The 26,758-nt window shown below is 44.7% G+C and overlaps 1 protein-coding gene across 6 annotated transcripts in view; it reads right to left on the bottom strand.

Moving 5' to 3' along the window:
- SCN8A (sodium voltage-gated channel alpha subunit 8) overlaps positions 1-26,758 on the bottom strand; it is a 166,771-nt gene that overhangs the window by 22,719 nt on the left and 117,294 nt on the right. For 4 of the 6 annotated variants that reach the window (XM_032492861.1, XM_014565796.2, XM_032492862.1 and 1 more), the window contains 8 exons: positions 22,855-23,093; positions 19,464-19,637; positions 17,038-17,394; positions 13,742-14,212; positions 13,092-13,209; positions 12,416-12,570; positions 9,364-9,537; positions 3,758-3,880 (listed from right to left, as the gene is read on the bottom strand). In XM_032492861.1, the coding sequence (XP_032348752.1) occupies positions 3,758-3,880; positions 9,364-9,537; positions 12,416-12,570; positions 13,092-13,209; positions 13,742-14,212; positions 17,038-17,394; positions 19,464-19,637; positions 22,855-23,093 (1,811 nt within the window). The remainder of the gene's footprint in view (positions 1-3,757; positions 3,881-9,363; positions 9,538-12,415; positions 12,571-13,091; positions 13,210-13,741; positions 14,213-17,037; positions 17,395-19,463; positions 19,638-22,854; positions 23,094-26,758) is intronic. The other 2 variants (XM_032492863.1, XM_032492864.1) reach the window with 1 other exon arrangement.

Genomic DNA, 26,758 nt, shown 5'->3' with positions numbered 1-26,758 from the left:
CTGCAGCAGAGCTTAGGGGAGAGATCATGACCTTCTGTTAGAGCATCACAAGTGTGCCACAGGGAAGGTGGCCCCAAAGATTTGAAACCTAGAAATGTTGCGTTTTATCTCAACTGAGAATATACCTCCTCTGGGAACTCTTCTGATTATCTTAACCCAGTCTCACCTGTCCAACAGTGTGTGTCACAGTTAAATATGGGGTAATATTTACAGCAGGGGAGAATAATTGGCTAATTGACTAAGGGATCTCTTTGCACTTTAATACTCACAGATCTGATCAAAGGAATCAATACACAAAAGTATTTACCAAGCTTTGTTCTCTGATATGTATGACATAAAATTCCTATAAAATCCAGTGTACTTATAAGATGTAAATGAATTTTCATTTATAATGAAAGTTTTCTTAGCTTCATTTTATGACTAAAACAGTAAACAGAGTTGATGAAATTTACTCACAATTCTGCCTTGCTGTGAACATTAGTTAATATTCTCAGCAACCAAATGGCAAGAAACCATGTTTTCTTATTCTGAAGTCTCACACTATAGATATATATATACATATATAAATGATAATTCAAGTTTCCATGGATATTTTCCATCACCTTTAATTATGATGAAATTCACTGTTGTTAAAAATTAAGTATAGAAATATAATTCAAAGCTAGGTTATAGCAATCTATAAACTTACTTTTTTCAATGGAAGTTTATATTTAGCAATTGATACAAATCTCATTTAACTGATGAAAAAATTACAATGGATACTAATTCTTTCAGCATCTTTTCTCTGTAATGCCTAGAACATTGTTGCTCATTAAATACTATAAAGTCTGTCAAAAAGATTTTAATATCTGGCAGAGGGAACATGGCTTTAATGGACAACTGTGTACTGACAATCAACAAAAATGCATGCATGTTTCATAGCATTACTATTTTATACCCTCAAAAATTTAATAGCACAGCAAAATCTTTAAATAATGATTACTATGGAGGAGAGAAAAGCAAAGAACTACACTGAGTATTCCTTTGCCAATAGCATGGGTGTTTCAATGTTCTGGTCTTTGGTTTGAGGAAGAAGAGAGGAAGAGACTGAAGTCAGTGTCCCAGGACAGACTAGGGCCGCCTGTTCCCTCTCAAGTCAAGGTCTGAGTACAGTGACAGCTGAGGCCATCTGCACTGATGGTATTTAGTCTGTGAATATCTCTTGTTTAGAATTTTCCAAGGGTAACCTCTCACGTGTTGGCATACTCAAGGACCCAGGCCAAGAAATGAAAAACACACCCCAGTAGAAGAGTGACATTCAAATAAAATGTAGGCACCTAATTCGATTTATTGCTGGGAAACTTACTCTAAGCTTAGGCAAATTCACTCTTCTTACAGTTATTCTTCCACAGAAGAGCTGGGACACTGCAGGACTGGAATGGGTCCCGAACTTTCATCACTGGCCCAGCCAGAAGTGGCCATGCTATCGATGACTGGAGTCAACCACATAAGGTCACATCCTATACCAGAGCTCCCTTTACTGAACTTTTATTGTTTGAAATCCTGGCTTTGGGCTCAAACTTGTTCTTGCCCACATTATCTCCTTTGAAAAAACCTTCACTTACTAAGTGCTTTTCAAATAAAACTTTCTACTCTTCTGGTCACCCATTTTGGACCTCTTGGCTCCTAAACGACTTGGAAGGTGACAAATAAAAGTTCTGAGAGAATGGAAACTGTGCGTCCAGGGAAGGTGAGGAGAGGAGGAGCCAAAGGGAAGAAGGGTGGCCACGCAAAGCACTCCTGTGTTCAGACTATTCCAATACTCTCCACGTGAGCCAACTGGCAGCAGCTGGTCCCTGAGGACTCCTTCTGCCCCAGGGCGGGACTGGCAGTAGTGGGCACCCAGAGAGCACCCAGAGGGCGAAAGTCAGGAGCGAGCGTCAGATGGGCATGTTTTTCAAGTTTGCTTTGGGTATTACCAGGCCTGTCTTAGGAGACCCGGGATCCTTCTTGGGGCATGTGGAGGATCGGAGGCTACTGAGGTCAGGTACAATGCTGCAATTATCGTCTTCAACAGCCTTCTTTTAGTTCAGTTTTCAGTGACCAAAACAGATTATCAACTCTGTAACAAAACTAGAATGATTTACTAAAAAATGATTTAACCCCTTTTGAAAGTGGGTAGGTGGAGGAGGAGCGAAGCATTCTAATCCTATTTTAAATGACACCATGGCCACTTCAGTCACTGAACCCTCTGCAATATATTCTCTCTCCTTAAATTTAGCCCAAGCATAATAATGACCTGATGGCACACATTCTGATATCTCTCTTATCGGTGGGAGAAAGACTTAGAATCCCAAGTTTTGTTTAAATTAAATTAAAATAAATTTATGCTGCTGTGGAACTGACCTTCCTGCAGATGGTTTCAGGTGGGTTGCAGAAAGCTTATAAACCGAACTGTGACTGTGCTACAGGAGAAATGCAAATTTCTTGCAGAAACCATTTGTCTGAATAAACTAAAATAATACAATAACATTGCCAAGTCCCAGTGAATTTTCCATCTTCCTGTACAAGTGGGTGGCTTCATGGAACAGTGGCCATGGACCACAGATGAGGGCTGAATGAAGCAGCACTGTCCTGGTACCTGGTTTCTCTGATTAGTCTTGCTTCATGTGGACTATCACAACAGTCTAATTTTTATTCCTACATTCTGATATCTGTATATTTAAAAACATATCCTCTGGTTTGCTCTCCTGCATGTATTCAGTATCTGAATTAAAATGAGTTTTCTTGGTATCGTTAAGTATAACAGACCTCTCTGATTACTATGGGACAACTATTACCACGGAAAACCAGTTTGTCCACTTGAGTTTAGGAAATCGACTTGTGTTTGTGTGTGTGTGTGTGCGCGCACGTGCATGCACGCACACACAATTTTTAGCCAAGAGAGACAGCAAAAAGGCACCAAGAGGGAGCCTTATTTCTAGGTCGGCAGGGTGACAGCACCTTGCACCATTTGGATTTGGGCGGAGTATCAACAGGAATAGCAGTTGTTGAGAAATTTCAGGAGAACTAGCTGATAGCCATCTAGCATCGTACCTGGTTATCTCGACAGTGTTAGAATAGGGGACCATATAGCGTGGGCAGAGGGGTGGGGGGTGAGGAGGAAAGCTTTGCTATCAGACAGAGGCTGCCAGTCCTTACGGGACTGAGCTGAGAACAACAAGGTGCAATAAGAGGAATCAGAATAGAAAGGAAAGCTTTTCTTTTCCCAGGCCCGTGCCCAATTCTGCTCCGTCCCCAACTCCAGGCCCGCCACATCTTCAAGTCCCTTCTCAGCCGCTTTCTCAGTGACTCTAAGGCCACAGTCCCCACCTGGCTGACGCCCCTACACGGCACTCTCCCTGCCTGTGGCTTCTGCTTTTCGGTGGGTCTGTGGATTACAATTCCCCTTCTTTGCACCTGGTGATTCTCCCTAGTAAATCAACAGCCCAGAAAGCCGCCCCAAGTGCTACAGGTAAGCCAGGCCAAATGAGAATAGCCAATGTTAACATGTTCTGCGATGGCATGTTGTTGGGGTGGGGCCAGTATTAATGTGATGAGGCAGCTCGATGCAACTCCCCTTCGCACGGGGCAGGTGCGGGGAGAGTGTGGAGGATCGAATCAGCAGCTGCATCACAAAGTTTGTGTTTGAATGATCTTCCCACCATGTGATCAGTTCTAGCATGCTTAAACAGTTTCCACTGGCATGCAGAAGGATCAGCTGCTCTTAGTATCTTACCCTCATCCCTTCAAATCGTGATAAGGCTCTTAAGGGTCTCAAAGCTCTTAGGGTCCTAAGGGACTTTATGGCACCTAGTTCCGAGTAGCCCAGGGCATTAGCTATAAGGCTGACTAAAGAGACCTACACGGAAACAGAAGAGAAAAACAAAAACAAAAACAAAAAAGGAAACAAAAGGGAAAAAAAGAAAAAAAAAAAAAAGAAAACAGAGGTTCCAGAGTGTTAGAATAAAGCCCCTAGCACTGATTATACAGATTGGGCCCCGCCCCCCCCGGAAGAGGAAGTGGGTAACACCAGCTGCCTACTTCAACTTGGACTCAAACGACCTGGAAGGAAAGGTGGTTGAGAGGCAGGAGAGAAAACACAAAGGGCAGAGGAAGTCCAGAGAGGGCGGTGGGACAGACATACAAGTTGGCGAAGGGGAGAGGCTGAGGGAGAGGGAGAATGAGGAAGTTCCACTGGAAGGAGAGGAGCCTGAACAGATGACAAGAACCTTACCCTCGCCCTTTACAGTCTCTGCAGGTCCCAGAAGTTCCCATTAAATTAAGCCAGACAAATTTAATGGTACCTATGGAAAAGAATACAGATAAATACACACACTCCACACGGCTGCCCCCTCCTCAGCTCATTCACCATGGATTTCCAACAGGGACAAGCTCTCTCACTCCTGGTTGACAAGAAACCATTTGTTTGAGAATTGGATGAGTTACTACATCAAGAAGGAAACACATTCGGTAAGTATCACAACTGACTTGGCAGTGCCCAACAAGAAAAGGACCCAGGGAAGAAACTTCTGGACAGAAGTTTGGGTCTCCCTTAAAGTCATTCTCTCTCTCTCTCACTTTTAACTGCAAAAACCCTTCCATCTTTTAACTATAACCATGACTCTTTCACAGCCATGAGAATTTGGGTGGGTTTGGACAACTCAATGCATATTTCCTCTTATACCCCATTCGATCTCTCCCGAACAGTCCCAAAAGAACAGGCCTCAGGTCTGTCCTTCCCAGGACAGTCTTTCTATTACTCTTGTCATCAGAATAAGAGCTCGAAGGGCTCTTGGAAAAGGTTTTAAAATTGTATTTATAGATGAGGAAATTGAGACCCATACACAAGAATCTGCCCAGTGTCACACTGGCCATTTTGGAGCCAGGATTAAAGGCCCACATTCCTGATCCCCAGGCTGGAGCTCCTTCTCCCATGGACAGGTCATCTCCCCTACAGGCAGGCTGGATGGCAAACCCCAACAGGATTACGGGATCTGAACACCCTGGAGCTGAATACATGGCCATCCTGGGGAGAAGCAGTCTGGGCTCTAGGCCTAGTGTCAAGGTCATATGCTTTCCTGCTCTTCCAGAGGCAAACTCACCTATTACCATGCGGACCCCTCACCTACACCTAGGGCTGCCTGGGCCTAACCTGAGAAAGAGACGGAGCTATTCAGGGGCACCAGACCTGAGACACCTTTTGTTAGAATGTTTGGGCTCATGTTCCTTAGAGCAGTATTCCCCTTATATTGCATCAGAAATTTTTTGGACACATTAAGATGTTCCCATCAACAATTCTTAAATTCCTTCTACTAGGAAGTAGTGGTTACAGACCTGCTTAGCCTAAATTGATATTTTAAAGCAAATTTGGAGGCAAGAAAAAAAAAAAAAAAAGAAAGAAACAATCCACAACTTAACTTTCATTTGTTGCTGAGGGATTTACTTCTTGATTCTGTATCTCTGAATTGTATAAAACACTAAAAGAAAAAAAAAAAAAAAACAAGACCTGTATAATTAAGCAGTAGGCTGGCAGGGGTAGAATTAGCAGGTCAGTGACCTAGTGAAGGTCAGGGATGAGCAGGCTCAAAGGTTTCAGTTTTAAAAAGGGGTGTGAAGCTGCAATTACGCCTGTCCTCATAGTCCATTAGTGTAGGTCTCTTCTCTGGAGTCCCAGGCAGGATCCAAAGCAAATCTGGCATTGCGCTCTAGGCTACTGATGTTCTTTGAAGGGCAGATGGTTCAGAGTTTAATTTCTGTTCAAAACAAGGGTCTCAAAAGTCTTATCTAGAACACAGTGGTACCAATCAATCACTTTCGCTCCATCATCAACGGTAAGAATTTACACGGAGAAGTCTTTTGCCCTCTATTGCCAAGTGCAGCTAACTCTTACCCCAAAGAATCTAAAATTGCCAAATTCTTAGTGAAACCTTAATAGGTCCATCTGAAGATAAGCTCTTTTAATCAAACCTGAGTTCAAAATACCCCTGACTGAACTTCATCCTATGAAACCATGGCAGTAAAGACTGAAAAAAGCTAAGCCTTGAGTGGCTACAGACCCCATAAAAAGCAAGAAGCCCCCAGCTCTTTGCAGGGAGCGGGGGGTGATTTATATGATAACAAATAGGCCTAAAGTTGGAAGAAGGGTAGATGAGGTATAGATGCCAATTCAGAGGCTGGCTTTAAATGCTGCCACTCAACTGATCAACCTGGACAGGATTTCCCAAGTCAGGATCAGTAACTAAGGGTCCTATCTGGGCTACTCCTTAGCAGTTGAGGATGGTTTTATAATCTTCTGAGTCTCCATGTTAAACCCCCACTGGAGATAATCAGAGCACTGCTTAAAGTATACTTTAAGGAAAGAATCAAACCTGGGGGAAAAAAAAAGGAGTTGAGGAGAAGTCAAAATCCAGGGTATCCGTGGCTGCAGGCATAGGAAAAAAGGGAGAGACACTGGGTGACTTTTTCAAAATGACATGAACATTTTCAAATGGAGAATGTTTTCAGTAGTCTGAATTCAGGAGATGAGTGGTCTCTGGAAGTTCGCATCCCCGGAACTGATATGCTGGCTAATCTCCGGATGTGATGGCGTAAATTCCCCTGGGAAAAGATGACAAAATTCTTTTACAGGACAAGCTCTCCAGTGCAGCCAAGGACCTGCGTAAAAGAAAATGTTGTCTCTGGGCACTGCCGTGGCTTTCAGACGAAGAGTTAACCTTGGAAGTTGTCTAGATTATCCCCATGATTCTAGAAAGTACTTTTGGCAGCTATAAGGGGCAACAAGGAAGAATGAAAATCTGTTAGGGAATCAAACATGGTGAATGCAGATTCAGACGTCAAGCCACCGGCGGGTGAAATGGGAGAAAGAGAGCCAAAGATGCTGCTAAATTAGGACCTAAAATTTACACCTGCTGGATGTTCTAAAATGCCAAAGGCATGAGACATTTTAACTGAAAGGACAGTGAAAACTTGACAGTTCCAGGTGTCAGTTTAAGCCATATTCTCCATCCACGGCTCAAAAGTGGCTAACGGGGCAGCCTTGGTATGGACGGGGACTGCCCCCGCTTAGCACACTCTGCTTCACACTGCACTTGTCTGTGTCTACATCTCATCTTTGCAGCCCTGTGACAGGAGTGCCCTTGTCTCCTACTTTCTGTGTCCCTCACAACACCTGGCAGGAGACTTTGTGTTGAGGATGCTCAATAAACATTTGATACGTGAAGAAATGCATTGTTCTGTCCGAGAGAACACAGAAGGAGGGTCCTGGGCGAGCCTCGTTCTCAGAGGGCTGGATTCCCACTAGCCTGGAATCAGGTCAGAGTGGCCCGGCAAGCCAGCGTGAGCCTCTCAGGGGCCAGCACCAGGCCTGCCTGTCCCCTGTGAGTCCCAGTGGCTTCTGGGACAGTTCTACACAGAGAATGGTATTTCATTTATATGTGTTCACTAATAACTGTACAGAGGTGTCCTCAGGAGCCAGTGTCAAGGCCTTACGTGGCATTGTAAGAATCCAGCAACTCCCTAAAGCGAGGGGGATTTAAATACTATTGCTAGGTGGCTACATACCTTTATCATGCTTTTTGTTTTCCTGCCACCAAGTATAAAAAGTGCTAAAAATATCTGCTAAATAAATGGTGATGTGCAGGATTGTTAATGCCTTTAGCAGCTTATCTGGGTACAGAGGAATGTGGGATACTGGATTATACCCTTGATTGTGGGGCTGCCCTCCCCAGGGAGAAGAGGAGGAGAGTTCAGGTTGGAGTGGACAGGAGGCAGTCACCGTGGGGAAGATTTGTCCCAAAGCACAGCTTCCCCAGGGCTGTTGGAGTGCAGCAGAGATGTATCTGTCTGAGTTCTTGGGAAGTCCAGAAGATGAAGGGCTTCCAGGACTCCCACGGGTGTCCCGTCTGACTCTAAGTGGCCCTGAGGAGCTACAGTAACACGAAGACTCCAGGGCACTTTCCCTGTTCTGTGCAGAGAGCTAGCCCAGGGTCACTTTAGTTCTCTGGGCCTTATCCCAAGCCTATTCCTTAATTCTTAGAACTCAAAAGCTTTCCATTTGTAGGAGGTCGAGGCCCTTCCATCATAAGGTGCTGTCAACGCTTGCTGAAGGGAGTGCTGACATCTCTCGCTAGGAGGGTATCGTGCTGGCAGCACCTGGGGCAGCACCTCTCTTGTTCACTGTAAGGGCAGAGGGCAGACTGTGACCTCCTCACCCCCCTTTAGGCTTACTTTTTGGAACGGGGAATGTAGACAGGAGGATGGTGACAGCTCGTGGAAGGGGCGGCTAACCGTGCAGACACTGTGCTGGGGAGGGAGCGCAGTAACAGCAGAGAGCGTCACGGGTGCAGGGCGCCGCTCCGGCTGTGTCCCTGCCACTCCGTGAGGGATCCCAGGGCGCTCTCTAGGCCATTCACCACACAGCCAATGAAGCCTACATCCTAAATGTACCAAGCCAGCCTCCAAACACTCCACTCTCCTGGCACTTCTCAGCCCTCAGAAGGAAGTGAATTCTCCATTGGCCCTGCTCCTGAAATTCCCAGTCATTCTTGTCTTCAAATACTGATTTGACTGGAAAAAAAAAAGCTTTAGTGATTACACAGAATAAGAAGCACCCATCCGTGGTCAGAAGACCCAACAAGGGCTAAGCGCTGGTGGGTGAGAAACAGTTACAGACGGTGCAGCTTCCACTCTGAAAAGTAACATGGGAGGGGAAGGCCACCGAGCCTTGGAGATGGTCTTGAAACCTGGAGGGAAAAAGGATTTTTTAAAAAAATGTTTGATCACCACTGTGGAAATGGCAATGTGTGGGAAGAAGCGGGGTCTATTTTGGTGTAAACTCCCCTCTCCCTGATAGACTGACTCGTTCAGATGAGTCTGGTATGAAGACCCGAGTTGGATGGAAGTATCCATGGGAACGGTCAGCAGGAGAGTCTACCCGGCCCCACCAGCACCTCCGTCCCACGGCACCGCCTCAGCCTCTCAGCCCTCTCCTGGCAGCAGAAAGAGGACACCCTGCTGGTTTGGGGCAAGAAGCCTCCTGTTCCCAGCCTAATAACCAGGCTTTGACACCAGGGGTTCCACTCCCCATTCCTAATCTCTGAGTCTTCTAAGCCGAGCCACCAGAGTAAAGAGCTGGTTACTTAGTCCCTGGAGCAAACGCAGGGACCCCAGAGGCCCTTCCCAAAGTTAAGATCCGAGTGCTCTGAAAGGCACTTTCCCCAAACCTACATCTACATCTTGTCCTACACCCTGGGCCCCCTGGCAACTCCAGACATTCAAGGAAGGACAATCCCTGTTTTTGTTTTCCTGCTGGCAGGGGTGGGAAGTAGAAAGCAGGACACGTACAGCCACAATGAGGAAGTCCAGCCAGCACCAGGCATTGGTGAAGAACTTGACGAAGCCATAGGCGGTCCACTTGAGCAACATCTCCAGGATGAAGATGTAGGTGAAGACTTTGTCAGCGTATTCCAGGATGGTACGGATGGTCTTTCTCTGCTCGATGTAGATGTCCTCGAAGGCCTGAAAAAGAGAAGGCAGCTGCCTGTAGTGCCTAAAGGTAAATGAGCACACGGAGTACCGCCCCCGCGGCAGCCCTCCCACCTGTGGTGGGCCCATCACCAGCTTCCTGTCTCACTCTACTCTCTTGCCACACGTGGCTTTTTTTTTTTTAAAACAGTTTTATTGAGACGTAATTTGCATATCACACAATTCAACTATTTAAAGTGTACAATCCAATAGCTATTAATATATTCAGAGCTGTGTATCCAGCACCAAAATCACTTTTAGGATATTTTTCATTACCCTAAAAAGAAATCCCATACCCTCCAGTCTCCTGATCGCCTCCTAGTCCTCGGCAACCGCTAATCTACTTCCATCTCCACAGATCTGCTCCTTCTGGACATTCTGTGTAAGTGGTATCATATAATGTGTGGTCCTTTGTGACCGGCTTCTTTAACTGAGAATAGTATTTTCAAAGTTCACCCATGTTGAGGCATCCCTCGGCATCCCTCATTTGTCATTTTTTTTAAATTGATGAGTAACATGCCAGTGTATGGTTATAGCACTTTTGTTTACCCTTCATCAGCTGATGGACATTTGTGCTGTTTTTACTTTGTGGCTATTGTGAGTAATGCTGCTGTGAACACGTGTGTGCAAGTTTCACAGCGGACATGTTTTTATTCCTCTTGGAATACCTAGGAGCGGAATGGCTGGATCACTTGGTAACTCAAGTTTAATTTTTTGAGGAGCTGCCAAACTGTTTTCCAAAGTGGCTGCAGCAGCTTACATCCCCAGCAGCAGTCTTAAGAAGGTTCTGATTTGTCCATGTCCTTGCTGACACTATACACATTTATATGACAGAAGTTTTTCTCCTTTTGACCCCTGACACCACAGAGACAGGTGGAGGCTTACAGGGCTGGAAGATACCCGGGGGAAGAGACTCTTAACACTCCTTCATTCCTCTGGGACTCCCGAATGACGGGACTCCGTGATGCGGAGGCCTGAGCCCTGGCGCGTGCAGGGAGGTGGGCTGCAGGCGTTCTGCGCTGATGGGAGGGAATCCCTGAAGCATGAGAAAGAAACTGGAGCTGGGACAAAGGTCCATGCCCTGCAGTGGAGGCGCCTGCTCTGAACAGTTCCAGAAGGAAGGACAGAGTCGGCCTGCCTGTAGACTCTCCTTCCAAAACAGAGGCACAGGGACAGCAGGCGCGCCAGTTCATCGCCGAGCAGTGGGGACAGAGCTCACGCATCCACAGTCCTTCTCAGGGTCTCAGTAAACGTAAGTCCTCTCCGCTCAACAGGGAAAGGCTCCAGCTTCTGCGTCAAGCTTCCCCTGCCCTCCGTCTGACCCATTCTCTAACCCGACGTGTGTGAGATGCTGACACTGGTCTTCCCGTCACTCGGGCTCTACTCCCCCCTGAGGTCTCCTCACAACCACATTCTAGTCTTTTCCTGGGCCATTTTAGCTGTGGCTTCACTTCACTATTCTTGGGGCTCAGGCCCACTACTGTGCAGGGTCTTCATGTCCTCAGCCCAGTGCCCCCACAGGTAGCAGAAAAGAAGGCTGAATACTCCTGTTCACTGCCGCTTTTATTCTCTTGGAGAGATGGGGAGAGAAGCATCCGAGGGGGAGGCATGTCCTCTCTTATTTTAGGTTTTTACTCACTAGATATGAAGAACAGTGATGACAAAACAACAAAAGACCCTCCTCCAATCCCTGGCCTGAGTCTGCTCCTCCTCTCACAAGGGCAGAGCCGTGCTGTCACCGTGGGGGCCTCCACAGCCCCTCGGGAAGTGCTGAGTGGAAGTGCTGAGTGAACGCCCGTTGATGCAGCAAATGGCCCCGGGGGCGGGCAGGACGGCCTGGCTCCCCTTCGCTCAGATCAAGCCTTCCAAGTCAGCTCTTCCGCCTCCTGCTCTGGTCCTGATGCTTCCCACACAGACCTCCCCTGACTCCCCTGGTCCTCCCCATGCGGGGCCCTTCCTCCCCACGCCTCTTACTCTCCTGCCTCACCCGTCACGGAAACTTCCCAAGTCACTGGGGGATCTTTAACACCAAAGCTAGGATTTCTCGCTTGTGATTTTTTGCTTCCAGATTAGGCTTTGATTCCACAACTACATGAACGTGCCCACCTTCTTTAAAAACACTTCAAAACCCTGCATTCTCTTCCTTTCCCTTAATCAGAAGAAGGAAGATGTGTAGCGTCTGTAGTCCCTGCTGTCCCCAAATCTACCCAAGTAGGAAATAGCTCCCTCACACAGCCCCTGTCCAGGTCTCCTCAGGTAGAAATCCAGCTAAAAACGAAAGCAAACGCCAAGAGAATGTGTGCTAGCTGGGAGGAGCCTGCGCGTTCAGTGCCCGTGAGCCTTGCTGATCAATGACAAGCACTCGCAAGCACATGAATATAAATAACCCTGTACCAGAGATCTGACTCTGAGTATCTGCTAACGCCATGGGATCTCCAAATCCAGCAAGCTGTGAGGGCAGAGCGGGCGAAGGAACACCACCTCCCTTCTATTTTGGGCAACTGAAAAGCCAAGAATGAGAGATTCAGGGCACCAGGTGAGAAAAGGAAGTTCATTTTAGGAAGTGGTTTAGAATGGGGCAAACTAAGCAGTGAAGAACTTGGTAATAATGTGTATTCTCATCCTGATCAAAAGGTCGGGTCTTAGGCTTAAGAGGGATTGTGCCGAGTCTAAAGATGAAGATGTGGACACGTGAATTCTAGTCCCAAAGGCTAGAAACACCAGCCCAAACACTTTAGTAGGTCATTGTCCTTGGGGCCACAGCCAAGCTGTGTTCTCAGAGGAGCTGGGCTTGGGTCTACCCAGTCTTTCCCACAAATTCCTATAGCCCGTCCCCAGCCAGTCCCTCCTCGTCCTCTCCCCTGGACCTCACCAGGGCGCCGCTGCTGAGCAGAATCATGAAGATGATGAAGGTCTCAAACCAATTGTGCTCCACGATGAGGAAGCAGGTCTTCCGCAGGATCCACCAAGACTTGCCTAGCCCTTCTTCAATGTTGACCTGGCAGCACTTGAATCGCTGGACACAACCTGCCACCAGCGGGAGAGGCAGGTCAGACCGAGGGACGTGCCCTGCCCAGGGCTGCCCTCTCCTCCTTCTCCTCCTTCTCCCAGGCCCCACCAGACGCTGCCCTACCACACAGCCAGGAGGACAGTGGCCGAATCAGAATGTCTGACTCAGAAATGGAGAGGGTGGCAGGGCTGAGGCTATGCTGCCAGGCTACCAGGGACAGGCCCTCTGGAGTTGGGAAGATGTCCTATAAAGCAGCAGCGAGTGGGAGGAGAAAAGGGAGGTCAGGAGGCAGACACAGCCATGACAGAAAAGGCTTTTCTAACGGAAGTTTCTGAGCTGATGACAAGAGAAAATGGCTAAAGAAAAGTCTGAGAACAGAAACTTGTTACAGCTAAGAATCACATAGGGAAAATAGTATCAACTTCCCTCAAAATGATGAGGTGGGGAACAAAGGCCTTGAAGATGGCGCTGACCCTGGAAGACACCCGTGAACAGTGCGAGTGCCACATGCCCAGCCCCTCTCCCTGCCCCCTCTCACCTTCCGTGAAGCAGGCGTCGGGATCCAGGTATTCTTCAGGCTGTTCCACAGGGACTTCTTCTACTTCTGGTTTGATATCGATGGTGCTTCCTTCAGAGGAGCTAGTATCATCCAGTTTCTAGACACACAAGGAGAAGGGAGATGAGCAACTCTGCAGCATCCTGTCCCTTTTATATTGACTATGCCACTACCTTTGGTACAGAAGGCGTACCAGCTCTAATTCTTATTACACACTCATCATCATCCAGGTCATCACAGGCAAACAATCACCATGGGGCCCTCAAAACTTGTCAGGATGGGGTATAACATTAAAGCCCCCACACCGATGACAATGATCCACCCTAAACCGAATGTGGCTATAGGTCGGTGTCAGTGATACAGCTCAGATTAATGGCAGGGGAGTATTCAAAGGGTTTCCTCCAGTCTCTAATCCAGATGATCCAGAAGCAATGGAGACAGATCTGGGAACATCTCAGGAACCCAGCTCATCTAGAATAACCACGGGGGTGGGTAGGGTTGGTTCTCAAAGTTGAGAGTGGGCTATTCCAGAATCTCTCTGCCAGGCCCATGGCTGAACCAATCTCTGGAGTGGACAAAGCCCTGTTTGTTCTCACACAGGATCAAGACTGGTTTCTAGGCTAGGACCTTACATCTTTGCTGCCTTCAGGATCCGACTCGCTGCTAACGTCCTCTGTGTTGAGGTTCTCAAAATCAGACTCGCCTACAGCAATGGGCACTCGCACGGTCAAGTTGGGGTTGTTGATGAAGGACATGTGGTCCTCATCAATGATGTACTTCTCCACGCTGCTGCCGATGCCGCTGGTCGTGCCGTTGCCATTCTTCTGGAAGTCACCGTTCCGGTGGATGTCGGCGCCGGTGTGGTTGGCGATGCAGTTAGCCTTCTTTTCATACAGCTCGTCCAGGGGTTTCACTTCATCGGCCTCACGCTGCTTGAAGTGGGCCTGCATGAAGGCGTGCACTTTCAGTTTGGTCCAAGCCACACCCTTCTTGATCCGGATTACTGAGATCTGCAGGTTGTTCATTTCCCCATCATCATCTGTGGCTGCCAGGTTGTCGGCACTGAAGGAGCTCAGGAGCAAGGCCAGAAACAGGTTCAGCACCTGTGCCAGGAGCATCAGGAAAAACGGGAGTGAATGTAGAACGGTATTAGGTAAAGTTATCCAGTAAACTAGGGTTGCAAACCGGAAGCCCATGAACTTATGTGAAAGACTCAAAAGTTCGTACTGTGTTTTGTTTGACCCACATATTGTTTTAAATGCTCATGTCACCAGGTGGGCATTTTGTTTGGTCTTGGCTGTAATACAAGGAGTTTAGCACCCTTTTTCTTGGTTCTTTCATACTTTTACATACATATATATGTACCCTAACATATACTGCTTTTCTTATAATCAGCAAAAGCAAAGGCTGTATCCACTTTGGAAGGAAATTCCCCCAAAATAAAAACAAAAAGGTGGATGTGGATTACTGGGGAGGACCAAAGAGTGCATAGATACCATGTGTTATGAGCAGTAAATGTCTTGGAGGACCCAGGTTGGAAAAAAAAATTAGGCTTGGAGAGTGATACTTTCAAACAACAAATTCAGAAGGTGGAACTGAAATATATTTCACGTCACTTATCTTAAGAATTAATTCTTTTGTTTTCCTAACATTTATCAAAATAAAATAGCTTTAACAAGATAGTGATGGTGACTTTCGTGTTTTGTTGTATATCTTAAGTGTCAAGCCATCAGAAACAAGCTTTATTGATTTACACTCTTTTTTCCTATTTTACCACATTGGGCATTAAGATTAATTAATTTATTTTCATTAAGACTTACTTTTGAAAAGTGGGAGAGGTGTTCACTTCTTGATCTACACCTGGCCCTTACTTTGTCACACTTCTGAAGAAGAGTAAGGCATACATTTTAGGTGGAGATAATCATATGTGCAGAGTGGCAGAAATGGAAACAATACATGAACTATATGTATTTAGATTCCCTGGGCCATTTGTAGAATTACAAAGGAATATAGTTGGTAAAATGGGGGTGAGTTGGAGAGGGCTCTGAAGGCCAGGCTGAAAGATCTGAATTTTATTTCACTGGATCCACTACTGGTCCTTGAGTAAAGGAGTCACCCATGATGACAGAGACTTGAGAAAGTCATTCCTATTGGCTACATACAGAGGCGGGGACTAGGGGTTAGGAGACTGTTACTTGCATAAGTTGATAAGGGTCTGGATTAGGTTATAGCAATCTCAAACCGAAGCATGCAGAAGACTCTCCTGGGGCGGGATGCTTGTTAAAAACAAGCATTTCCTTGGCCTCACCTGAAAGATTCTGATTCAGTAGATCTGGTGTAGGGCCTGGGACTCGGCCTTTTTTAATGAGTGGAACTCAGGAGACTGTGATGAAGGTGGTCTTCATCACAATTTTAGAAACACTAGATGGGTTACAGAAATGGAAAGGAGGGGGCAGATCTTAGAAATACTACGAAGAAAAATGGAGGTACAGAAATGCTAAGGAGAAATACATATGAAAGATATCAGATATCTATCAGGAGCAGAGAGAACAGTTAGAAGAGAACTAGTCTGCCCAGATGCCTAGAGACTAGATGGGCAGAAGGACTGAGCCACGGGGAACTGAGAAAGGTGTCACAGAAGCTGAAATGATAGTGGCATGTGCTCAGCTATCTGGAGACAGTCACGGGGAGGTGTCCTTGAGACAACTGAGGACAGGAGACTAGAGGAAGGGTGGGAGGTCAGGCTGGCAATGCCGACCCCACTACCTACCAGTAGGCAGTAGCTGTGTTCACTGAAGGAGCGGAAAGACTAGAGGGATTGGGACTGAGGGGAAGGTGGCTGGGAATGGAGAACGGGAGTGAATAAGAAACACTACAGTGTTTATTTTTATAGGTCCGGTGAAAGAACAGGGCGCCCACGGCTGGTCCAGAGGCTGGTGAGTAGGAACCCCTACTGGCATATGCTTCTCCGTGGCAGAAAGAGGAAGAGAACTACTATGGATGAACTTACGAGGGCTCATCTGAGTTTGCCTCCTTCCAGCTCACCTTGCTCTACACTTGCAAATGGGCTTCGGCCTGCTCTGAAAGATGGGTACTTGTCAGACCATAGTGTGCATGTGAACCACCTGGGGATCTTGTTAAAAATGCAGATACTGGTTCAATAGTTCCAAGGAGGGGCCTAGGATTCTGTATCTCTAATACACTCTCAATGACCTCGTTGCTGCTAGTCCTCAGATGATACTTTGAGAAACAAGGTGTTAAATCTCTACTGGTGAATGCTCTATACACAGAGGCAGAAGACAGCAGGTGGAGAGATCAGAGTAAAGCAAAAAAGAGATTTGCCATTTATACAAATGAGATAAAAACCTGAGATGGTTTAGATGTGTAGTTGTCAATGGAGGGCAGTTTTGCCCCTCAAGGACAGTCGGCAATATCTAGAGACATTTTTGGTTGTCACAACTTGGGGTGGAGGGGTCACTACTGGCCAGTAAAGAGCAGAGGCCAGGGATACTGCAAACAGCCTACAACACAAAGGACAGTCCCACAACAGTAGAGGCGAGGCTGAGAAATTCTGGTTTAGATGAAGGAAACTTCTGTAGCATAAAGAGCACAGACTCTGAAGTCAAGGATGTAATACAAGCCCTGACATTTACCAGCTGTGTGGCTTTGGAAAAGCCACTTAACTTTGCTGAGGTTTGTTTCCGTAACTATGGAAAATAGTTGACAGGTTGTGGGGTTCATGACCCAGGAGGCCTCTGAAGACAGCAGTCTCCTTTCCTTCACCTGGACCTTAGGGTTCTTGGGCCAAGAAAGAATAAAAACCAACACAGGCATGGAAGGCAGTAGAAAGACTAAGCAGACTGGGCTTCTGGGTCAAGGGTAAGATGTTCAGAACAAAGAACAAAAAGTTCTACAAGTTAGTACTAACCACCAAGTTGCCAATAACCATGACCATCATGAAGACAATGAGGCACATGGCCTGGCCGGCCACCTCCATGCAGTCCCACATGGTCTCGATCCACTCCCCGCACAACACTCGAAAGACAATGAGGAAAGAATGAAAAAAGTCATGCATGTGCCAGCGAGGCAGTTCACAGTCCTGGTTGATCTTGCAGACACACTCTTTGTAGCTCTTTCCGAAGAGTTGCATCCCCACCACGGCAAAGATGAAAACAATAATGGCCAGCACCAGGGTCAGGTTGCCCAGGGCACCAACTGAATTTCCAATAATCTTGATCAGCATGTTCAGGGTGGGCCAGGATTTGGCCAATTTGAAGACTCGGAGCTAAGGAAAAAGAACCCAAACAAAACCCAAATGATGCTCAATCCATTTATTCTTATCACATGGCTACAATAAAAACACAAAATTAGTATGATCAGCTCAAATTTATTGCACACCCTTGGGAAATTTCCAGGACTTTCTAACAGTACCTTAGACTAAAATAGGAGAAACTGAGGCACAGATAATGGAAAATGGATTAACTGTACAGTAAGTGAAAGATGTTGAACTAAGAACCAAGAATACTGCCTCTAGTCCCCCGTGTTAGTCCCTGGGTCGATCTACTTTTTATTTTATTTAATTTTTTAATTTAAAAAATTATTGTATTTATTTTTTGGGGGGGTAATTACATTTTTTTATTTATTTTTAGAGGAAGTACTGGGGATAGAACCCAGGACCTTGTGTATGCTGAGCATGCGCTCTACCACTTGAGCTATACCCTCCCACTCTGATCTACTTTTTAAAAATTCATACATGAACATATCCTTTTCCCACTGATTTTCCCTTGACTTCTCAAGGGTCATACCAAGGAAAATGTGATTGCAGTGAACCAAAAGATCAGTTTGGTAAGGACAGTGAAAATAAGTCATCTATCTGTCTCCTTAAAAAAGCAAGAATTTAAAAATTCTACATATCTCTCTTTTTGCTTGCCAGTAAATAATCAATGGCTGATGTGAAACTTTGTGATATGCTTGGAATAACCCAGAGGAAAAGCACAACCCCCAAGTAGGGGCATCTTATGAAAACGGACTATACTGGTATTAATTTAGAGGGCAGAACTTCTGGTATCTGTCAATCATGACATTTCTGTATTTTGTAATTAATCACAAGGTCTTGGCTAATAGCCTGAGAATTATAATGCATGAACCCCAAGAACAGTGATCACTGTCATATGTCGTAAGTTAACGACTATCACATGATGTTAATAGGAGTTCTGGTAGAAAGTAACAGCACTGATTTGAACTTTTTTTTCTGTTGAAAACCTGAGCCTTACTGAGAGTTCCAGATTTACCAGGCGTTGCTCTGTGAGTAATCTGGGTCACTCATATTTTCTCCCTTTCTGACTGGCTTTTAATTTATTAACAATATTAGTGCTATGGCTTCTATCTCTTAATCCTTCACTGTGTCTTCTAGGTAGTAAGAACTATTCTCGAAAAATCTACTGTGGGCTGGATCCTAACCAAAGATGAGTAAGCAGAGGTTCCAGAAACTTGGCAGATGTTATTTGTGACTTGGATTGAACGAGATCTCTGTTTTACAAATAGTTTCACTCTTATTCAACTTTCTTTCTTAGATATGCCAAATACCCTGATGGAAAAAAAATCTATTTCAGTTGAAGTACTTAGGTATCTTCCAATTAAGGAGAAAAAAACCTAAGCCATTTCCGATGCTTTGTCTAAGTGGGCTACACAAAAGGTAACTCAGCTTCTCAAGGGATTTAATCAGGACATCACTTATGCCTATGCTTACAGGAAGAACAATATCCTACTCTGAGGATACTGTTATTCTATCAGAGGCATTTTAGTAATTTAAATATTAACTTCTTCAATATATTAAAAAAATTCTTCTTAGCTAATGACCAATAATCAACCACCAATTTCAATATAAGTTTTAAAAACATTATTTTATTCTCATTTTCTAGAAGGGATCACCATGACAGAAGAAATGAGGAGAGCCGTCATAGAAAAAGAAGAAATTTTTGCCACTTCAGGGAGATGTTCAGATAAAGAAATTGGCTCACTAGCAAATCCAAATTAGATCTCAGAATGGCCCCTGGGTCTCCTCCTTCTTCATCTTTTAGATTAACCATTATTGTCTGAGGAGCTTCAGATAATTGATTTCCATTTGTTGACTGATTTTAGAAACGACTTTCTATATTAGGTAGTTAGCAGAAAAGTTTTTAAGATTTAGTAGCCAAGACAATAAATAGTAGCCAAGACAATAAATAGCCAACTGAAAACAGGAGAACACAGCTAAGGAATTTTTAAAAAATCATCAGATTAACTTATGCAAAACTTTTTTCTAGTAGCTGCAAGATAGGAAATGTAAAAAGAAATTGGAGAAATATGGAATACCAATCGGAAAGATCGCAGCACCGAAAGCCCCTCCACGTCTGCTAGACCCAGTTCCATTAAACTGAGGGAGACAATAAATCCGTCAAAAATGTTCCAACCTTCTTGGAAATAATAGTAGGGATCCATGGCTATGAGCTTCAGGAACATTTCCGCTGTGAAAATTCCAGTGAAAACCTAAAGAGGGGAAGGCAGGGGGTAAGAAAAAGAAATAATAGAAAGAGAATGCTTTTGTCATTATCTTTGAACACGACACGCCCAAGCAGCCTCAGGCCAGCCTTGGCTAAATGCTGCATCTAGGGACATTTGTGCCGGGGATGTCCCCTCACAGGATGCAGGAAAGCCTTCTTATCTTTCTCTTGAATGTAGTTCTCTGCCCCAATGTTCCCACCTTTGTTGCCAGAAATACCCAATTCATATCGCTCAAGAGTGCAGCTGAAAAATTATTCTAAGCAATCTGGAATATCACATAGGTGACTCCTAAAGGGTCAGCAGTCATTTGAGTGTATATGCTTGGGATGTTGGCCTAAAAATAAATCACTCGTTGTGTTATATTAGAAAAATATAGTGTCATTCCTGATCTGGTATTACGTGTCGTATCAAATACAGTCATATGCTACAAGGTTTCTTACTTGAAATGGTAAAAGTAATAAAACACTTCTACAAGTGTGCAAAGTATAGGAAAAACATCCATAGTCTCACCAGCTTGTATACAACTATCATTTTAATGTACTCCTTTTCTGGGTTTTTGTTTTTCCCCAAATACACAGATATATTTTGACAGAGTCGTAAAACAGTAGAAGACACAACACCTTGGGTCTTGTTTTTTACTTATCATGACTTGATTTCTACACAGTTTCCACTTTTATTGCTTGTATGATATTCTATAGGGTAAATATATCCTCAAAGAATTTTCTTATTGTTGGAGACATTTTTTTCAATATGATCATCAATGATATAATAATTGTTTTAGATTTGGAGCTTATTAGGTACAAGAATGACTTCTTCTCTATGTTACCTGACTCCCACCCTTCTGCCTGTCAGAGCATCTTGTGTTTCCCAGGGCCCTCTGTACCCTGCAGGCCTCAGTAACATACCATGCTGGGAGAAAGTAAAATTCCATTAACGCCAGTCTTGACAAGACCACTACTCTTATTCTAGGCTGAGCATGTAACAGCAGACTCTTACTGAATACTGTTTTTAGAGGAGGGGACTTTATATGCAATATTTAAAACTCGTAATAAATTAGTATTTGTGACCACCTGGTTACCAAGTTTACATATGAAGGAGTTTGAGGAAAACTTAAATTAAATTAAAAATAGTGAAAAATAGGGGGGAGGGTATATCTCAGTGGCAAAGTGTATGCCTAGCATGTGTGAGGTCCTGGGTTCAATCCCTGGTACCTCCATCAAGAAAAATAAATAAACCTAACTACCCCCCCCCAAATAAAAAAAAAAGTGAAAAATACTTAGATTACAGGTGCTTGTTTGGAAATACACTGAATTAATGTGCAGCAATTACAAAACAGAATGACTTGATGAAAAGACATCAAAATGAATAAGCAAGCTGCAAATTTTTGGTGTCCATATATGTTTCCATGGCTCCCTACTTTTCTAAATTGATGATATAGTATTTTTAAAATGGAAAGAAAACGTTCCCTGAAGAGATCCAGGTAAGCTAAATCAAAGTCCATAGTGCGAGCTAAGCACCTACAGATGCTCAGTCTCAGTGAGGCTGGGAAAGGAGGGGCAGCTCGTCAACTCCTGACACACACTGTACCCTTAGAGTAAGCCCATCAGAGGGTTCTCTACATAGAAGTTGTCAACCCGCTTAACCCACATTAAGTAGAGACTGAGTCTGCTGTCCCATTGGTTCTTGGTGAACACACAGGAAGCGCTCAGTAACAAGCACTGGCTGACTGACCTCGGAATATCTATACTGCGGGAACTCTGGTTCTTGAGAGAAAATCAGAAATGACAGCCATGTGGTGCTTCTTTCAATGGGATGTACAGCCTCCAGAGATGCCTGTGGCAGAGGTCGGCTACCATGTTGTTTCAACACACAGTGTGCTCCCTGAGTTTGGGGCTTGGGTGAAAATAAATCTGTAACTATTGGTTGTATGAAGGAATTACGTTTTAAAAAATGGAGAGGAGTAGGTTTACGGTTATCCTTTCGATGTCAATCTTATTTGCACTGTGATATGCTTTTTGAGGAAGAGAAAAAAGAATTACAAGCAGCGTATCAACAACTATATATGAATGTCGCTCTTGTGAATGTCATCAAATATTCACTTGAGAATTTATGTTCTAGTGCAGCAGCTCTCAAAGTGTGGTTGGGTATCCCTGGGGTCCCTAAGACCCCTTCAGGGGCATGAAGTCCTCAACCTTTTCCAACCACATATCTATGTGAGGCCAGGTTTACACCCTACACTTCAACCAAAGGGATATATCACAATGGGTTAAATACAGAAGCAGGTAAGAGAATGTAGATATATTCCATTAGACCAGACATGAGATTTGCAAAAATGACAAAACAATGCCATTTTTTTCCTAAGAAAATATAGTTTTTCCTCATAAAATAGCTTATTTATGTAGTTGTGTAATTGGTATAGTATTGTGATTTTAAAATAAATAGTTAAGATTTTTCTTGGTTTTAATTTCAAATATGGTAAATATCAAGAGATGTAACTCTCATAAACCAAGCTCCTTAGTTAAGAATATAAAAGAGTCCTAAGACCAAAAAAATCTATTTTTTTTATACAGCATACGTATCTTCTAAAGAATATAAATTACATTGAGGACTTAAGCCAAGAATAAAATAAATTTGGCACAGATCAACTAATGGTAGAAACTGGATGATAGCTCAGAAGTTGGACTGGAGGGGGAAATCAGCCTAGAATTTAGAATTTCAAGTAGATAGTTCCCATATGGATAATTAAGATAGGACAATGTGGGCAAATATACTGCTACATTTAATGCACTAAAGGAGCTCTCCTGTTTTGTGGTGGTTGTTACTGAAGGTGAAAGGGGAAGTGATTTGCTGGAGTAATGCAGGAATCAACGTGAGAAACAGAATGAGAAAAAAATCCAGAAGTCCTTGGCTCAGAATGCTGAAACCAACCCACTGTACCATGCCTCCCATTCTGTCACCATGGCTGGTTTTCTGCCAATAGCTCCTAAATGACGTCTTCAAAGTTCTGCAGAAAGAGGAAACAGCCATGGGATCACAACAGTGAGCAGAAGCGGCTGGGGCTGCGGCATATGTGGAAGCATTTGTCTTCCAATTAACTATGACTTTCTTTTCAACTCAACTCTACGTTTCAGTATCAGAAAGAGATGTCCTACAGGCAAAACCCGTTCAGATCATAAAATCAGGAGACAGTGCTCCATCTTACCAGATTTCCTACAGCCAAGACATGTTCAAACTGTGGCGTCATAGGATGGTGCTCCATTGCCATAAACAGTGTGTTCAGGACGATGCAGATGGTGATGGCCAAGTCCACGAAAGGGTCCATAACGATCAAGTTCACGATCTCTTTCAGTTTTATCCAGTAGGGGTGGCACTCCCAGATGAGGAAAGTGTTGGCAAACTTATACCAGCATGGCGGGCACTTTCTCTGAGACTCTTCCAGCTCTGCAGTGAGTAAAGAACAGAGGTGGCCTCTCAGACGCGGGAGAAAGCAAAGGGGTTGGCCTTGGTTGGTTTTGGTATCACCACTATTGTCACAAGCATGAAGGTAGCAGGAGGGCTGACTTTCCTGAGAATCTCTCTCAGTTTCCTTTCTCTTGAAGGCAGAGAGGAGGCATGGTCAATGCCAGGTCCCATCCCTGTTAACAATGATCTAGTTATAAACAAAACTCAGTCTATCTGTTTGGGAAGCATAGCATAATGGCTGAGTTTGGCCACTGGAGTTCCCGGTTCAACTGGCTTCAACATCCCCAAGTGTGTGATCTCAGGCGAGGACTCCTCGATGCTTCTGCTGCCTCGTCTGAGATGGCATTGACTTTATAGGTTATAGGACTGAATGAGACCTATGATCCTCATTCACTGGTGAAGGATTAAGTAGTTGACAGCAGACAGCACAGTGTCTGGCACAAGGTAAGTCTTCAATAAATGGCAGGTATTTTATTATACATTATATCATTACATTATTATTGGAGAAGCAGTCAAAAGCACAAACTCTGAAGCCAGACATACGTGGGTGCAAATAACAGCTCAGATAATTGCTAACTGTGGAACCCTGAGTAAATTACTTCATTTCACTTGAGAATTAAATGAGCTAAAATATAGATATAAAGTGCCTCAGAACATCCTAGCATACAGCAAGTGCCATGGAAGGCCTTGCTATTATTATTTATTATCTTTATAGCAGAACTAGCATCGTCAACTAAGCCACCACGTGGAATGTCCCTCTTACGTTCTTGAAGATACTTAAGTTCATGATGCCTTAGGAACGGAAGTCACATTCCCTCCCCTGTGCTCCTTCCTTTCTCTTCCTTGTCTCTCCTCTCCTCTCTCTTCCTTTCTCCTTCTTTTGCCCTTTCGCCCTTTCCCAGCCTCATCCTTTCCTTCTCTATCTTCTTCCTCTCCCCCTCCCTCAGTCTCTTTCTTCTTTCCTTTTTCTCTCTTCTGTCTTATCCTGCCTCTTTAGTCTGTCTCTCTTGTAGAAGCAGAACCTGTTTTTTTGCAAACAAGATCTTCTGTGACCCCCAACATGCAAAACAGACAAACCAGGAACTGCTCTAGTTGAGGCAAGAGGAGGAGCTTGGAGCCCAATCCTCCCTTTCCCCGAGGAGCTTCCCTAGAATTCTAGGACTCTGATGAACCCAGACCGAAAGTCACTGCACTAGACCTTACAAAGATTAGGAAAGATGATTAGCCACTAAAGGCAGAAAGCCATTCAGCTACAGCAATCTAGGCACGAGGCCCTTGGTAACAAGGCCCTCCTCAAATTAAATGTGAAATATAATGGCCGGCATCACAGAAGTTCCAGGACCTTAATCTGGAAGGATATTCTCTGAGAGGTGTAACTTTGAAAGCCTGTCAGCAAGAAGATCCTTCAAGGCAAGGTCTTGGTTCTATGGGGTTGGATTAGCTGCATCTCCTACCTTCCTGGCCCCACTCAATTCTGCTAACAAAATCAAATCATTCAGGGAATTTTTAAAGTTTCCCAACACTCCACCAAGAACAAGATCGCTGCTTTAAATCAGTCTACTCCCCCTTTTTCCAACCAGCTGGATGGTGCCCATGGTGATGGCTTTATTTTAGATGGGGTGCTTTGGTTGGGCTTCTGATTGGCTCCCTGGTTGCTAAGAAAATGGTTGCCTTGGTTTTTCAGATTTAAGGGCCACAGTAAGCGCCACGTGGGAGTCTGCGTGGGAAAGGAAGTCTGTGAAGAAAATTCGCCTTGGCTTCTTCCTCATAGAACTCCCTCCCTTCCCAAGGTAAATTTAGTTTTCTTCCCAAAAAAGAAAATGAAAAGGTTCTCTTATTTCCATAAATTCTTATAGTACATATTTGGAAATTTGGTTCCGCTCCTTTTTTTAATCTCCTCCTTTCTCCAAATGTGTGCTGTTCACCAGCACGTGGAGGCTGAAGCAGCAGGTTGACGTCTCCAACGGTTGACACAATTGTAATGTTTTACAATGAACTAGGCGCAAGTCCTTGCCAGACAGCCAAGGGGTTTCCCCACCCAATGGGGCACCAAAAAGGGAGACTAGATGTCTCTTACCCTCATTTACCAAGACGGGAAACTATTATCCTCAGGATAATCTTTTCTGTTCCACAAAAACTAAGACAATGTGGAACTTTAGGAGCTAGAAAAGATCAATTAGGCAAATAGGGAGGTTTAGAAATTAACTCACGACTTTGCCAGCTGTTACGGCCCCACATGCTTGGAATGGCTAAGAATCTGGTCCGGGTGAACGGGTTAACATACGGAGGTAGGAGGGCCAAAAGTCTGCGGGGTTTTCCTTAGTTGGTTCCTGGGCATTTTCAGGGAGGTTACTGTGGTCCCAACCTCAGGGGCACTGGGAACTGTTTTCAACCTTAGGATTCCTCCAAGATGGTGGTCTTAGAGGACCAGGAGGTTTCTGGAGGCAGGGGCTTCTCTCAGTTCAATTCAACAGTGTGCTAAGCATTAGGACTATGCCGATGAGCAAGAGTCACCACCCCACCAAAGCTCAGAGCTGCACCTGGAAAGGCAGACGCCGGGTAAGTAACTGCACTGACACTGTGAAACTGTTTTACCTGAGAATCGACGGTGCTCAGTACCATCGTTGCTTCCTCATTCTTACTTCAACTCTCTCCTCCTCTCCCATAGCTTTACTGCTTTGAGGAGAAGTAAGACCACATTACTCTCTGCCAAGCCCCCGTGCCCAGTCCTCTGAAATCTCCCCAAGGCTTATAGCTCTGCTGACTGTGAATTCTGCTGAGTTTACTGGATCCTGGTGAGTATGTTTGTAATAGGATGGAGGTGAGGCAGAGCAGGCATGATCTTCTCATTATTTACAGGATTCTGGAGTTCTCCACTGTGGTTTCTAAAGCATTAGATAAGAACCTGCCTCTTTAGCTTTAAATAATAATTATTGTAATATTTGGATTAAAATAATGTCAGAGTTTCCGAACTGAAGGTCCAGTAAATAGAAACAATTATTCACTGACATTGGCTTTCCATGTTGTAGCAATCGTTAAATGCAGAGGGACCGATGGTTAAATAGGATTGGATCTTTCTTAATGTTCTTTAATTCCCTCTCACATCATTCAGCTCCAGCCATTCATCGTTCTTCACTGAGAGCAGTTCTGCCTCATCAGCTTTAACAAAGGGAGTTAAATACTAGGAGGGGGATCAGAGGACTGTTGGAGCAGGCAAAGGCAGGACAGGTTCAGGCTATGCGAACAGTGGGCTGAGGGAAGGGGGAAGAACTGGAGTGGTTTCCAACTCAGGAACACAAAACAACCACAGCACCCCCCCACCCCATCCCCCGAGCTACATCTGCATCTGCTGTTTTTCATGTGTGTGTTGGTAGGTGGAGGGTGAAGAATGAGGACGGCAGGACAGAAAGCGAAAGAAGAGGAAGAAACAGGAGTAGAAAAAGGCAAAGGAATGATCCAATGGTGTGCACCCAGCTCAGTGGATGGACAGAAGCACTAAGGCCTCCAAAAGGAACCCCGCAGCCCCAACACGCCTCCCTCAATTTCAAGCACAACAAAATTCCGTTCAACACACATTTTCTGAACATCTGCTTTTGCCAGACTCTGTGCTGGGCTACCAAGGTAATCAATAAATAACCTTGCAC

Source organism: Camelus ferus, chromosome 12, assembly GCF_009834535.1.
Source record: "Camelus ferus isolate YT-003-E chromosome 12, BCGSAC_Cfer_1.0, whole genome shotgun sequence".
NCBI lineage: Eukaryota > Metazoa > Chordata > Mammalia > Artiodactyla > Camelidae > Camelus > Camelus ferus.
Note: the sequence above shows the minus strand (reverse complement) of the source record. Positions and strands in the feature narration are given on the sequence as shown.